General features: G+C 38.6%; 1 protein-coding gene across 1 annotated transcript in view; it reads right to left on the bottom strand.

Moving 5' to 3' along the window:
* The window catches only part of thsd7ba (thrombospondin, type I, domain containing 7Ba), a 195,366-nt gene that overhangs the window by 79,522 nt on the left and 101,825 nt on the right, over nucleotides 1-14,019 (bottom strand). The window contains exons 9-10 of the mRNA XM_059342920.1: nucleotides 12,940-13,098; nucleotides 5,852-6,052 (exon numbers count right to left, since the gene is read on the bottom strand). Of these exons, the coding sequence (XP_059198903.1) occupies nucleotides 5,852-6,052; nucleotides 12,940-13,098 (360 nt within the window). The remainder of the gene's footprint in view (nucleotides 1-5,851; nucleotides 6,053-12,939; nucleotides 13,099-14,019) is intronic.

Below are 14,019 nucleotides of genomic sequence, written 5' to 3'. Positions count from 1 at the left end.
TCCAGCTGCATTGTATACAATTACAGTTATTTCTTCTATGAAATATGGAAAGGTCCATTATTTAAAAACAACAAAAACCTTTTTGAATGATGAATCAATGTGAGAGAATAAATTGAATGTTGAGAAGAGAGAGATATCAGATTGTTGTAAAACAATAACTGAATTCAAATAAATCTAAGTAGATACAATAACAGTGAAATGGAACAAGCAAAGATCAGGAGAAAACATTCTTTTAGTTTCAACAGTTTTGATTGTAAGACACATCACATCACACATTCATGAAGTGAGGGCAGGGAAAAAATGCTAAGCTTCGGTGTTAAAAGAAACTGCCATATCACACACTCATCATTTCAGAGCCAATCAGCACTCTCACACATCATAAATTATCAATTAATTATCTATTTACTTTTCATCCAACTCTGAACTCCAACTCAAACATGATGAGGTTTGATGAACCCAGAGAGCTCAAATCAAATCAGGTTTTTATCATCATTTCCTCGTACCTAAACCACAAAGGATGTTCCTTACCAATGATTCTTAAAATTATATACATGACTGTATTATCTAAACAACTTTAAGCATGTGACTGTGATGGTCATTTCATGATACACATTTGTAATGTTTTAAACAAAGCCGTTTGGTTAGGTTTAGGATAAAAAGAGTGGTTTGGGCTAAAATCAGCAGATTACATGACACACTGTAAAAAAAGATGAACAATAGCTACTCGATAAAATTAAGGCAACAGATTGCAAGGCAATTTTATTTATTAAATCTAACTACGTTACAAGTTGAGTTAATAACAACTTAACAGGAAGTGCCTGTCAATTAAAAACTGACTAATTCTATTATGTTGGATTCATTCAAAATTCTCTTGATTTAGAATTACATACACATAAAGATTATATTTAATGTGGTCAAAATAAGTAGATTCTATCTCAAACATTTTTATATTAAAGTTACTTAAACAACTGCCTCAAAATCAAGGACACATTTCTATTTATTACATTTTATCAAATATATTAAGTAAAATGAAATGACTACAGAATAATTAATTACAGTCCACCACTTAACGGTTAAGTTCAAATAACTCTATGATGACTTTTTGCTGCACATGGGACACAAACAGCGCTCTACTGGGTAAAAGTCCTGTGTTTGACCAATTAAATCATCCTGTCATGGACGGTGGCACTTAACCACTTAACCCCATGCTAAAGCTAAAGGGTGCCTAAAATGTTTTATATCAATGTATCTCTGGGATGTAGTATCACAATGTCAATACATTTTTCAGGTGACTGGGGAGGGTCATTTATTTGTATAATTAAAAGGTAAGCTGCAACAATTGAAAGATCTGAGCTTCCACGAATATCAGAGATGCTCATTGTTTATTGTATGTTACTTGTATCACTCCTTCTTTATTCTCCACCTGTCTCAACATGTCAAATATTTTCAGCACCACAAAGTGAAAATGATTGAAACCAAGTCAACAATGGCTGTGTACTCTCCACAGTCAGTCTAAACATTCTGCCACAGCAGCTCCAGAACCCTACTGCTCTGTCCACAGCACTGTAAAATACTGTAAAATATCACTGGCAGCTCTTCATAGAAATCACACCACACAACCCCAAAAATGTAGCAAGATGTTTATTTCCAGTGTTTTGGAAGTTCACCCTACACAAGAGCTAGCTCAAAGTTCAGTTCGCAAGAATTGAAATGCATTAATTCACAAACATGGTTCATAATTTAGGATCAGTCTTTAATTCACAGTCCCCAAAAAAAGTACTAAAATGTACTGTTTTTTAATGCTTCAATTTGAATGTGCCCCCATGTGGGGGCATACGTTCTGACATGGTTTCTCAGACACTACCTAATATGGTCACTTGATAAACTGTAACACTGGTGATCATTTTACCAGGAGGAAACTATGGAAGGGAAACACTATTGGATGGGGCAACGAACTTCAACGCAACACTGGCATGCCGGGTGCTGTCAATCAAAGGTATGTGAGCATCGTTAACTGTTGCAGAAGTAAACGGTGCTCAGGTTCATTCTTTGCAAAATGATGCATTCAGTTCACTGTGCACAAGAACATGAGGATGTTTAATTAACATACTCTTTTAGTGGATTCCTTCACATCACTGTTTATTTTATTATCGAACCTACTTTGATTGAAGATGTAGAAAAAAGAATATTAGGGATGAGAGGTGATTTATAATTTACAATATATAATTTACCTTACAGTTCTATATTTACCCTAAATCCTAATACATGCTGGAAATTGGTGAATTAGTAATTATAGGACTCTAATTATTGCATCATCTATATCATGATCATTATAATTGTAACTGTCAATGCTCCATACTTTAACTGAGATTATCTGAAATTTCTATTTCATTTAACTTCCATGAGCATTATATATAACGCACTGACTATTCATGCTCCTCTGAACATTTTCTTAAACGTTTATGCAATATTCTTCTAAATTGTGTGTGACAAAGTTAATGTGTGAGATGATCTGAAGCAAATGACCCATTCAATTTGAAATAATTGGGAAATTTAAATGTACATGGAACGGAAAAATAAGTAGAATATATACTGACAGAGACAAGTCAGTTCTTTTGCATTTTTGGATTAATTGCAATATAATGTAAATCTAATGCAATATACTGTGCATTTAATGGCTTAACACAGCGACATGAATTGACAAATGCCAATATAAGCTGTCTGAATAAATGACCATCACTGTGTATGCTTCTCGTGAGGACTCTTCAACACTTCACCCACTGCACTACCAAGAGCTGAGTTTAATAAGTGGAGTTGTTGTGATTTACTGTACATTGAATCTGTAAAGAGTATAAGGAGTGTGTCAGTAATAATGCTAAGTGGCCCGCATAGTCAGGTAGGCTTTTTATACTCTGTATTCACCTTGAGGGGCTTCAGATGAAAGAAAAGCAGGAGCAGGCCAGGTCACAACGAAGGTAATACTCTGTGAGATCTTATTTCAATTGTGTATGAAATGAGTTCTTTATATCTTTGTATGCCTATATATATGTATCTTTTGTCTGGAGATGTTGTTGCAGCTTTCTATAAATCATTACTTTAAAAGACTTGAAATACAATAAATTCTGAGTCTTTTCTCACTGACTAAACCTTGAGCATTTACCGGGGGAGAAGCATTTCTGTCTTCGTACATTTTGTACATTTCAGCACTGAAATGACAAAATGTCCATCATCTGTATTTGTGTAACAGCTAAAAAGGAGAGCCTGGATGTGTCGACTCTCAATGTGCAGACAGACTGGCAATTAGCAGCTGTTTTCTCCAAGGTCTACATAATTTCTATGTCAAGCATAGGAGGAAAGTAACGGAAAACATATTCTATCTGGAGAAAAACTTGACCATGATCAAAGAGGGTCACTGAGGGAAAAAATAATCATATAAACAGAACTAATTTTGTCCATCTATTCATCTATTTTTTTTCCACCCGTCTACTGCTGACCTCTTAAAAAAGAAACACCGCAATATGTGGTTGTAGAATAATACTTGGTGTTGGTTTCATTAGGTATAATGAGCATGTAGAAGGTGCATTCTATTTGAATTTAAAAAAACGACACCATTAGCAGTGTCAAATCATTGAATGAAGGATCTCCAAACTGCCAGACATATTTTCTTATTAAAATGATCTCTTGTCAGAGCCATTAACAAAAATATAAAGTCAAAATACAAAATGCATCATGTCTCGGTTTGCTTTGTATGTAAAGCAAGTTATTTTTCAGGAAACCACAACGATGTAAAAAGATACATAGTCACAACAGTTGCAAAGAGAAGTCTGATTGTCTGAAAGTCAACAGGAAAATTACCCCACTTTTCTGCTGCTTTATTTCCTCAGTAAACTATTCCGAATGAGTTTAGGGTCTCAATCGCTAGTTTCAAGTCTCCCCCAAAACAGTATTATGTTTGTTTTGTAGATTATGGTCCTATTTGGACTTACTGTGTGATTCTGTTTCAGAACTTTGACCTTTTCACAGTATCTAACATGCAGGTCACTTTAACATGTCTTTTTTAAATATTTGATTGTACTCAAAGACACTCTAAAGAGTCGGCTGTTCAATTTAAACAAGGACGCCTCTTGCTAAAAAGACTAGGAAAGCTAACACTAACGTTAGCTGCTGATGTTGCAACATTCGTGCTCCCAATCTCTGCATGTGCTGGTTGCAAAAAAACGAGACTGCAATGACTAAAAGATAGAAAGTTGTGACAGAGAAAACTAAACAGCCAGTCTCAAGGCTTCCGTTATAATGACTACGTCCAGTCTACGGTTCAGCTCAGCTCCACTTTAAATCTTCCACTGCAGTAGCTGTGATTGCATAAAAGACATATATTTATCCTGCCATGTCCTAAACTGCTTTTCATACACACAGTATTTTCTGTAACATTCTGAGTCATACTGTCTTACTTTTGATGCTTGTAGTAAAAGACAAAAAAAACACAAGCTTCTTACAGGATTTTGCATCACTTAACAACTTGGCCTTGACGCTGCTGTGACTGTGTGAAAACAACTCACCGTGCGTGAATGGACAGAAAGTCTGATAAGCCAATTAAGAAAGCAACAGTGAACAACTTGTCAACATTCTCCGACAATAAATCCGCTGCAGATAATTTCATAAGCCTTTTGCCTCAAACCCGCCAAAGATCGCATTCTTAGTTGTCCTGTCAAAACTCATTAAACTCTCCTGTTGGCTAATATGTTTGGACCCTCCACTGCCTTCCTGATAAACATACACATGATCCATTGTGACAGAATAATAAAACACAGGCAAAAAAGAGTGCAATTAGGTTTATAATCTATGGAGATGAGCAATTAATGCCTGGTAGGAAGCTGTGATTCTGACTTTTAATCAGGCCGATGTTTTCTGTGCCCATAAACTCTGTGATGGACCCTCATGAATAATGCATGCTTCGTTAACGCTGATGTTCCTATCACCCAACGTGAGGATATGTCTGAACACAATGGATCACATTATACCTGGTGGTTCATGCATCACATTGCTCCTGATAACATTACGTGTCTGGACCGAAGCACTGATGGCTCTGCTGTGGCCTTGATGGATTTTACTGCTACTTAGATCTAGTCTAATTAGAGTTGGGCTTTGTGGTTAGCACTGTCTTAATGTTATTTTTGTTAAATACATGAGCCCCTACTAATACTTATCAATGATGAATAACCACAGCTGACATTTAAATGAGAACACAGAGTCAGAGATCAATGTTGTCTGTCTGTAGCACAATAATTTGACTACAGAACATGTGGACAATGGCACAGAGTTGTACAGCAAACTCAGAATATGATATTGTTTTATGCCATTCATAAATTGTCACAGGAATAATTTGAAAATTATAAATATCCTTATTTGCTGTCTAAATTGGTCAATATTTTAATTTCATTTTAATGAAGTTTTATGATTAAGAAAGAAAAAAGGTATGTTTTATATATATATATTTTTTTTTTCATTCCACCTCAAAAATGACCTGCCATCAGTATCTCTAATATGTATATATATATATATATACTGACTCTACTCAGAATTTAGCTCAAGATGAATGTTTTTGATCACAAGAGTAAGAAAAAATTGGCAGAAAACACCTACCTAGTACAGAAATGGACTTTTTACTCATGGTACTCATTGACTCCAAGTATTCGGCTCTACCGTAGTATCAATCTTCTTATCTAACTCTCAGCAAGAAAGTATATTTCCCGAAATGTCAAAAATATTCCTTTCAAAGCAACATGAAGGACAAATTGAACCACTGAGAGAAGCTCCACAGTGTGAGTGAGGGGTTTGATTCTTGATCTACCTTCAGCGCTGACGCAGGTCACATTCTGGGCTGCAGTTCCAGGACCACAGGAGCTTTTAGTGGGGAAGCATCTTTCTTCTTGTTGGACCTGCCACAGGTAGCAGGCGGGATCCTCACAGGGGATGAACTCCACCAGATGAGGGCAGGTCTCTGGAGGACTGCTGGACTCCCACAATACCTCTCGCCTCCTCTGTCTGAAACCTGACAGAGAAAAGGAAGGAAGGGAGGGATGGAGGGAACAGGAAAAGCTTGTCAGATAAGCAATATTCCAGTACAAAAAATAAATAAGGCAACAGTAAGCACGCTGTTTCATACAGAGTGCACAGATCCTCACGTAGCCAATCACAATATCACAATAATTCAGTATACTGGATGTTATCCCTGTGATAATTATTAAGGTTTTTCATTAACAATACCATAGAGATTAATTTAAAATAGGAGTGTGCAAAAAAGAAAGGAGGGGGAGGTGTTTATGTGTACTTAACCTTTGTTTCCCACTGCCAGGTCTTTTCACACCAGAACTTGTTAGAAAGGATTAGTTCTCTTTCGGTATCACAACCCTAAACTGAGGTTGGCTTCTGGTGTGGTTTTGTTATTCCTGTCAAGTTACTCACCTTTTTTTAGCACTGAATGAGAATTTTGCAATAATGCTGTAAATGTACCTGTTAATGCTCCACACTTTTTAACTAAGAATATCAGAAAATAATTAATGAATTAATTAGATCTACTAATTAAGCACCTGGAGCTGTGCACGGTGAGATGCAGAATCTGTTTCCCCTTTCTCCACATTGAAAGTATTAGGTATTATATTGCAAATCAAGACATTTTCCTGGGATTTGGCCTTGTATTTTTGTTGTTCAATATATGGCAGATTTCTGAAACTTCTATAAAGGTTTTGGTATACCCAAAGAGAGAATTTGGGAAGGGTAAATAGCCAGGTTTGACCTTCAAACTGGTTATTGTGAATTTGTGATGTTCACTTTTTTTCTCAGCCAGAAAATGATGACCACATCCTGGTTCTCTATCCACAAAGATCCTGTCACTGATATGATTAGGGGTTGGAAAATACTACACAAATCTTTTACATTTCATTCTTTAGCTTCTTTAATTGTGTGAGGCTCATTATTAGATTGTGTAGTAGTAAGGATGCATACTTTAGCACTGGTTAATTATGACTAGGGGTGTCACAATTCAGATTCAGAACTCCAGATCTATGATTCAATTACACTTTACACCTTAAGGTCATGTTTTGATTCAATTTTCAATTAACACATGGACATTTTTATCTCTCTCTATATGTATAAAGTATATGTATAGATAGATAGATAATCATCTTTTGAAACCAAGGCTACATGGTCAGTGTAATATAACTGAAATATTTTTTCAATGTACCACACTAAGGCTGTGGTGAAGAGTTCGATTTAGTTAATTTCGATAAGTTGAAACCCTATATCGGCCCTTTTTTTATTTGGAATTGAAATTTAACAGCAAAAATTTTAATTATGATCATCATTATTACTTAAAATTCACAATTACAAAATCTGAGTGGGGGACCTAAAAATAAGAAAGATCTCCACGTGGATCCCATTTCCCAAGAGACAAGGGGAGTTGAGGGCGATAATGAGCCATATGTCACGGCAAAGGAAAGGTGCAAAAAAAGAATGGTGAGTTGAGAGTGATTGGGATTATTTTACAGCCATTGGCAAGCATTCCACAATGGCACCTGTCTCTCCAATTACTGAGTCTCCCTGTCTTTACCCTACTGCTGCCGCGCTCTCTGTTGCTAAATTGGGGGCTGCCTGCTGAGGTGTTCTGGCTTCACACTGGCACTCTGTAGTGGTCGAAATGAACTCCTGTCAGCTCAAATTCAATAGTGAGTGGTTATCTTTATTACTCCTAGAAAATGAATAACCAGCATATGAAGACTAAGATTAAGATTTGCACCCGTACCTCTGCATTTAACCAGTCCTTTACACAACAGTGAACACACCATGCTTAGGAGCATTGGGCATCACGTTTCTGCCCTGGGAGCAGTGGGGGGTTGGGTGCCTTGCTCAAGGGCACTTCAGTCCTTGACCGGTCAGTCCTGGGATTAAAACCGGCGACCATCTAGGTCACGGACAGTAATAGTGTAAATTAGGACCAACGTGGTGATGATTCAAGCTGTTAAAAATAAAAAATGCAATTGCAGATATGGGAAGAAGATGAGTAGCTCGCAGTACTCGCTAAGACTAGAAGACACACAGCTGATGTCTCTTAAGGTGCAGGAAAAAGTCCTTAACACAGATGCAAAGTAAAAAAGAAAGTCATGATTGAAAAGTATACTAGCTTTGTGCTGAATGTGAAAAGCAGTGATTGCAAGGATTGGAGCCTGAGAAATAGGCAGCAAAGATCTGCAGTTTGAAGTAATAACAAAATATAAAATCTGGTCTCCTATGTGTCAGTGTGGTTTTATATTTGGCTTCCTCTCTGAGCATAGATGTTTCTTTTAGGATTTTTTTTATTAAGTGACAAAGAATTTGGAAGAAAAACTACAGCAGACAAGGGATTGACGTGTGTGCAAAGGTCTCAGCCCAACTTACTGGTGACATTGCAGTTAAATGTCTGGAAAGCAATAGTTGGAATGAAAGTGTTCACTGATGCTGTAGTTGGAGTACGGGTTGGAAAGAACAACTACACCATACAATCATACATTTTTGTTCTGACCATGTGTGAGGAAATATCAGTTGAAAACAGCTTGATGTTGTCAGCTCGACAAACACATCAGTGAAATATGTGGGAGACTTTTGGTAGTTCTTAAAATGCTTAGAGTCCTTTGACTGGATTATTGCACTAAATAGATTAAAGAAATCAAACAGGCCTTCTTAATAAGTTTTTAATTGGCAAATTCAATCATATCACACTACAATGGAGCAGCTGTGAGCCCTTAATATAGGAATAGACATTCAAGCAGGAGGGGATGGCAGCAGGAGGTGATAATGTAAAAATGGTTTGGATCTTTGGACTTTGGTCTTGTGGTGAGCCCCTGTAACGTGACATTACATGCATTGTACAATTTACCTCAATGTTCCAACGTTGCCACTAAATAGTTTTTATTGTGTGAACTCCAATAAGAGTCAGCACTGACTTATCTGACTGGACCTGGTTATAGTCTCTCTCCTGCTGGGTTTGACTTATAAAAAGGTGCCACTGATTTTACACACACTGATATAAAAGTGCAGACACAATTTCCTCTGTGAGCAGTTAACAAATCAGGTGCAGTAACTATTTGTATAGACTTTTATTTTCCTTTCCGAAAAATACTTTTCTATGTACTTGAGGGGTAAATATGGAGAAAGATAAATTGTCTGGTAATGCCTGGATAGATTCCCCACATTGTGGCATCTCTGGGTTACCACATCCCCCTTCATTTAAAAATGAATTTCCTGCTTGTTTTATTTTGATAGATTCTAGGTGTAATCCAGTGGCCAGGCAGTTTGTGTTTATCGACACAATGCAGTGAGATCTAACATGCAAGAACAATCAATGGCCCTAAATATGGTTTGAATATGCAATTAGCAAAGTGTCCAATAACATGATTTTGACACAATCATTATCATTAGGCCAGTTACCTAATCAATTGCCTAATTGGCCCATATATAAATTCCTATTCCCCACTGTAAAACACTGATTCTTTCAAAGCTGGATTATTTTATAAAGAGCCTATTTCTCCATGAAAAGGTTCTTCCTGAGTGGACGCGTCATGCTCTAATCTACAGTCTCTATCAGCTACTGAGCTCTTCCAATTCCCTGATGACACAGAAAAATGTTCTTGCAGATGAAAAATGGCAGGATAAAAATGCTTTTTCCAGGCTCCAGCGCCTCCCATAGTAAATGGCATCGACACTTGAGCATCAGCCGCTTTTCTTTCGGAGCCGTGCTTATTTTACCGTGGCTCTGACACTTGGCAGAAAGGCCCCTCATTCTTCTCCTCTACAGGTGGAAATGTCTAACCCCAGGATGCCCACTGTACAAATAACATTCCCTGACCGTCCGCTGGTGTGAGGAGCCAGTCCAGATCCAAGCGGTGCTGCTCGAGTGTGCTCTCCGAGAGCAAAGGGACGGTGGATCGATTGCTGTATTGCCCAGAGCACTTACTGCTACTCACATCCAAACCGCGAAAAACAATTTGGCGTGGGCATGCCCCCGTGGATATTAATAATTGAAAGGTTTCTTGGTCATACCAGGTTTATTTCAGGGAAACAAGGGCCATCCAGTGATTTTCACTGATGTTCAGTAACACCACTCTCTCCAGCTCGGTGACTTTGAGTATTACTAAATTCTATCCGCCAACCTCCTGTGTTCAATTCATTTCCCCACATAGCTGCAAAATGTGATAGGCCAAGATAACAAGAAAAAATGTGAAAAGCACATAAAGCTATAGCGAGGCAATTTAAATTTGTAATTTTCCACGGAGCAAAGCAGGGGCAGGAGAAGCATCTCCTACCTGAACACAGATCCCGCGGGCCTGTCGGTTAGAGACGGATCACACTTTATTCTGATGTTGTGAAACATAAAGGCTAAGTGTACATTCAATAGGAGCAAGAAATTCTCTGCAGCCCAAGGACCACGGCCGTGCTACTAGGATCATAACAATGCCCTACTACTCAATAACTGTTCATTGCAGACAACAGAGCTCACTGCCAGTGATTTTCTATTGGTTTCATTCTCTATCCGCTGTGGGCTGTGGATCTTTATGAATGCCATCAAAAGACGCCGTGCCACAAGGGAGCCCTGTGTGAAACAGCAGATGCTGTGTTTTCCACTTCTTGAAATATATTAATGACACTGTCTGTGAGAGGAGCTGGCTCATCCCATTGAGATCCAGTGCTGGAGCGTGTGGGCACTGACCTGAACAATCCACACTTCAGTCTCTCCCCGGGGGGCTTTCATGCACATTTACTCATGGCAGGGACGAGGTCACGCTGCCCTTTTAGCACAGCGCTAACACACTAACAGCTCCTCCACTGACTGAAACACACACTCTACGCTACACACACAATGTGTAGTCTCTCTAAAGCAGTCAGATATGACACGCGTTCACCTGTGAAAAAGACAAGAACATTCAGACAGCACGAGCGCGCTGAATACTTGAGCACATCTCAAGTTCACACACACACACACACACACACACACACACACACACAAGCGTACACACAAAGACAGGAAGCATCTTATCTGCTGTAACTCCTCTCACCCACCCAGGGACTGAGAGCTAAACTACAGGTGTGCTCTCTTTCTGTCTTTTCGTCTGCTGCGGTTTATACACGTACTGTCTTCTTCCAGAGCACGCTTCCTCTCAGCCAGCCGCTTATCAACAAACAATTTACAATTCAAACATAAACTGCCTCCCTCTCCTGCTCTGACAATCATTCTCTCCCTTATCCTCTGTCAGCTGCAATCTCTCTCCCTCTTTTACTTTCTATGTTGCTAAAGCATGGAACAATCTATCGCTCAGACATTAAAAAGGATGCTGCAGTGCTAAATATTTTAAACAAGGTTTGTGTAAAGCCCCTTGTTGACCATAATGCTGGTACTCAGCTTTACAGGCAATTGCAGAACAGCTGATTGTCAATGTACTACATGGCTACAGTGTCTGCAATGGAGCTCCACAGTTAATTGTTTTTTGACAGAGTGCTTATGATTTCACCACTGGCCCATCTGTGCAATTATCAGTTTCAGTTTTGAATCATATCAGCTTGTTAGTGAGCTATCCGTATCTTTTGCATGGCTGGTGTCCATCCCTCTGTCCGTCCATCTGTCAAGCATGACTCTCAGAATTCTGCTTTTGAAGACAGTTGGAAGAATGATGCATCTTGGAACATTTTTTTGGCATTTTAAACAATATCCTGATCTACTTTTTATAGGATTGTTATATCTTGATACAGCAGCTATCATGTGTTATCCAGTTTGCACATGAATTGGCTGATTATAACTAGTGCTAGCAGTGGTCGGAAGCCTCCAACTGGATGATGGCAACAGACATTGCTGCCAGGAGATGACATGTGCAAAGCTTCCATTACCATCTTTATCTAAAATAAAGAGAATATTCTTTGTTTTGTAAACATGTTCCATACATTATAGGGGTGACTGCTGATTCGATCAATATGATGTTTTCAGTGGCAAGTGCCAGTATCATAGCATCTAATAAAATACAACAATTTAATATTATATTTATATGTATTATTATATTTCAATATGTTTTTAATAAAATAAAATTGTTGAATTAAAACAACACTTTTAGAGCCTGTTTACACTTGGTTTTAAAATGCATCTTGGGCAATTGGATTACAGGTGGTCAGCCCTGAATACAAGTGAAAACAGGGGCCAAGACACAAGCAGTTTTATATTTTATATTAATGCTTTATTTATCGGACATTCCAGAGTACAATCACTGTGAGCCAATGCAAAAGAATTTTGTTCCATGTGCATATTTTTATGTATAACTGAACTGAAGTCTGTCTAAGTCTATAAGATCGGATCACTCAAACCACTTGCTGAGGTGGTCTAGGACCGTTTGACCAGATATATTTTGAAGTTGTCATTTTGATGACAGAGTGCCTACTGGAGAGGAGCACTGATGTACGTGGTTGGGGTGCAAGTGAAACCAGATGTCTAATCTGGATTTGAGCAGAAGATTCTGTCCAAAGGAAACTCGACAACTCATATCCTAACCGAGCATTTTACGAGGTTAATTTTAGCAACTAGCGACCTGAGTTGTTGTCGTTATCTGATGTAACAAATGACGCGGGGCAATTTCAGTTGTTACAAAATCTCAACAAAAGTAGTCAGCTGGACACCCTTGGAGATGCATCATACACACGTGTATAAATAAAGGGTAATTCATACATTCTCTCAGTTTGTTTATGTAAATCTATAAACAAGACTTGGACCATGTAAGTTCTTACTCAGGACTCCCCATCATATATAATTCTATTATGACCACTGTCTACACTTACATAACACTGTTGCCAAATGTACATGTGGCTCTGCAAATCCTTCAAAAGGCGAAGCATGTTCTCTTATATATCCAATTAACTCCATCATACCTTTCTTCCCCTGTGGTTCTTTGCAGTTGTCATGCAGGCAGGCACCCCAGGGTGACCACTGGGAGAGCAGGCAGTGGTGCTGGCAAGGGAGGGAGCAGTATTGGACGGCCAAGGGGGGCTCTTCACCAGCGCAGAGCCTGGCATTCACAGGCCTGGACACTGAACAAACAAAGGGAACAGAGGCAGGATAGAGTGGGCTTAAGTCAAGCTCAGACACACAGGCAGCCATGGAGTGTGTGTGTGTGTGTGTGTGTGTGTGTGTGTGATTGATGTCACGTAATATGTGCGGAATCTGAATGCAAACAGAAGTATGTCGTTAGATGTTGTGAAGAGACGGAGAAGCATCACTGTCATTGGAAGCATGCATGTGGTGCTTTTATAAAGAACAGTCAAATATTATGCACTGTGGTGAGAAGCAAGGTAGATTTAGCTAAGCTTATTGTGGAGTAAAATGAAAGAGCAGACGGAAAATTGTCTTCTCTTCTCCTCTCATGTCTGGCTCAGGAGAATATTAAATAGGGGGTAGCGGCCAGCTAAGGGAGTAAACAGGAGCTGAACAGGGAGATATTAAGGCAAGACACGGTATTACCAATTCACCGCTAAGCATGGCTGGTATCATTTGCAGATCACAGAAAGCTCAGCAACCTGTAATGGGCTCTGACATTAGTCTCTCACACAGAATGAGAGGAGGGTTTTTTTGCCCTTCCACAACACAGGGATTTATTCAATCTAATATTCCATTTTGATGCACCTCTGCACATCATTGAGTGGCAAATTTCCATTTAAATGAGAGCCCAAAGAGAAATTCACTAAATGTCCATCATGCATTTTGTCTTCCTACCAAAAGTAATTTACATGGTGTTTGATCTACTTTGTAAGAATGAGATGCTTGCTTAACCACGTTCGTAAAGTGCGTGGTACAGGTCTTTTTGCTTTGTTCTGTAAATTGTGATTTCTTGTATTTGTCAATTGCATTACTGCAGGAGACATACAACAGGAGCACCCTTTTTTTCTTTTGCAACATTAAAGTAGCTCTCCATATTGGAGGCATCTGTTTGCATTAGCTTCTTGTCAAGGTAA

The sequence above is a fragment of the Centropristis striata genome, chromosome 10, assembly GCF_030273125.1.
Source record: "Centropristis striata isolate RG_2023a ecotype Rhode Island chromosome 10, C.striata_1.0, whole genome shotgun sequence".
Taxonomy (NCBI): Eukaryota; Metazoa; Chordata; class Actinopteri; order Perciformes; family Serranidae; genus Centropristis; species Centropristis striata.
The sequence above is the reverse complement of the archived record's forward strand: the minus strand, read 5'-3'. Positions and strand labels throughout refer to the sequence as shown.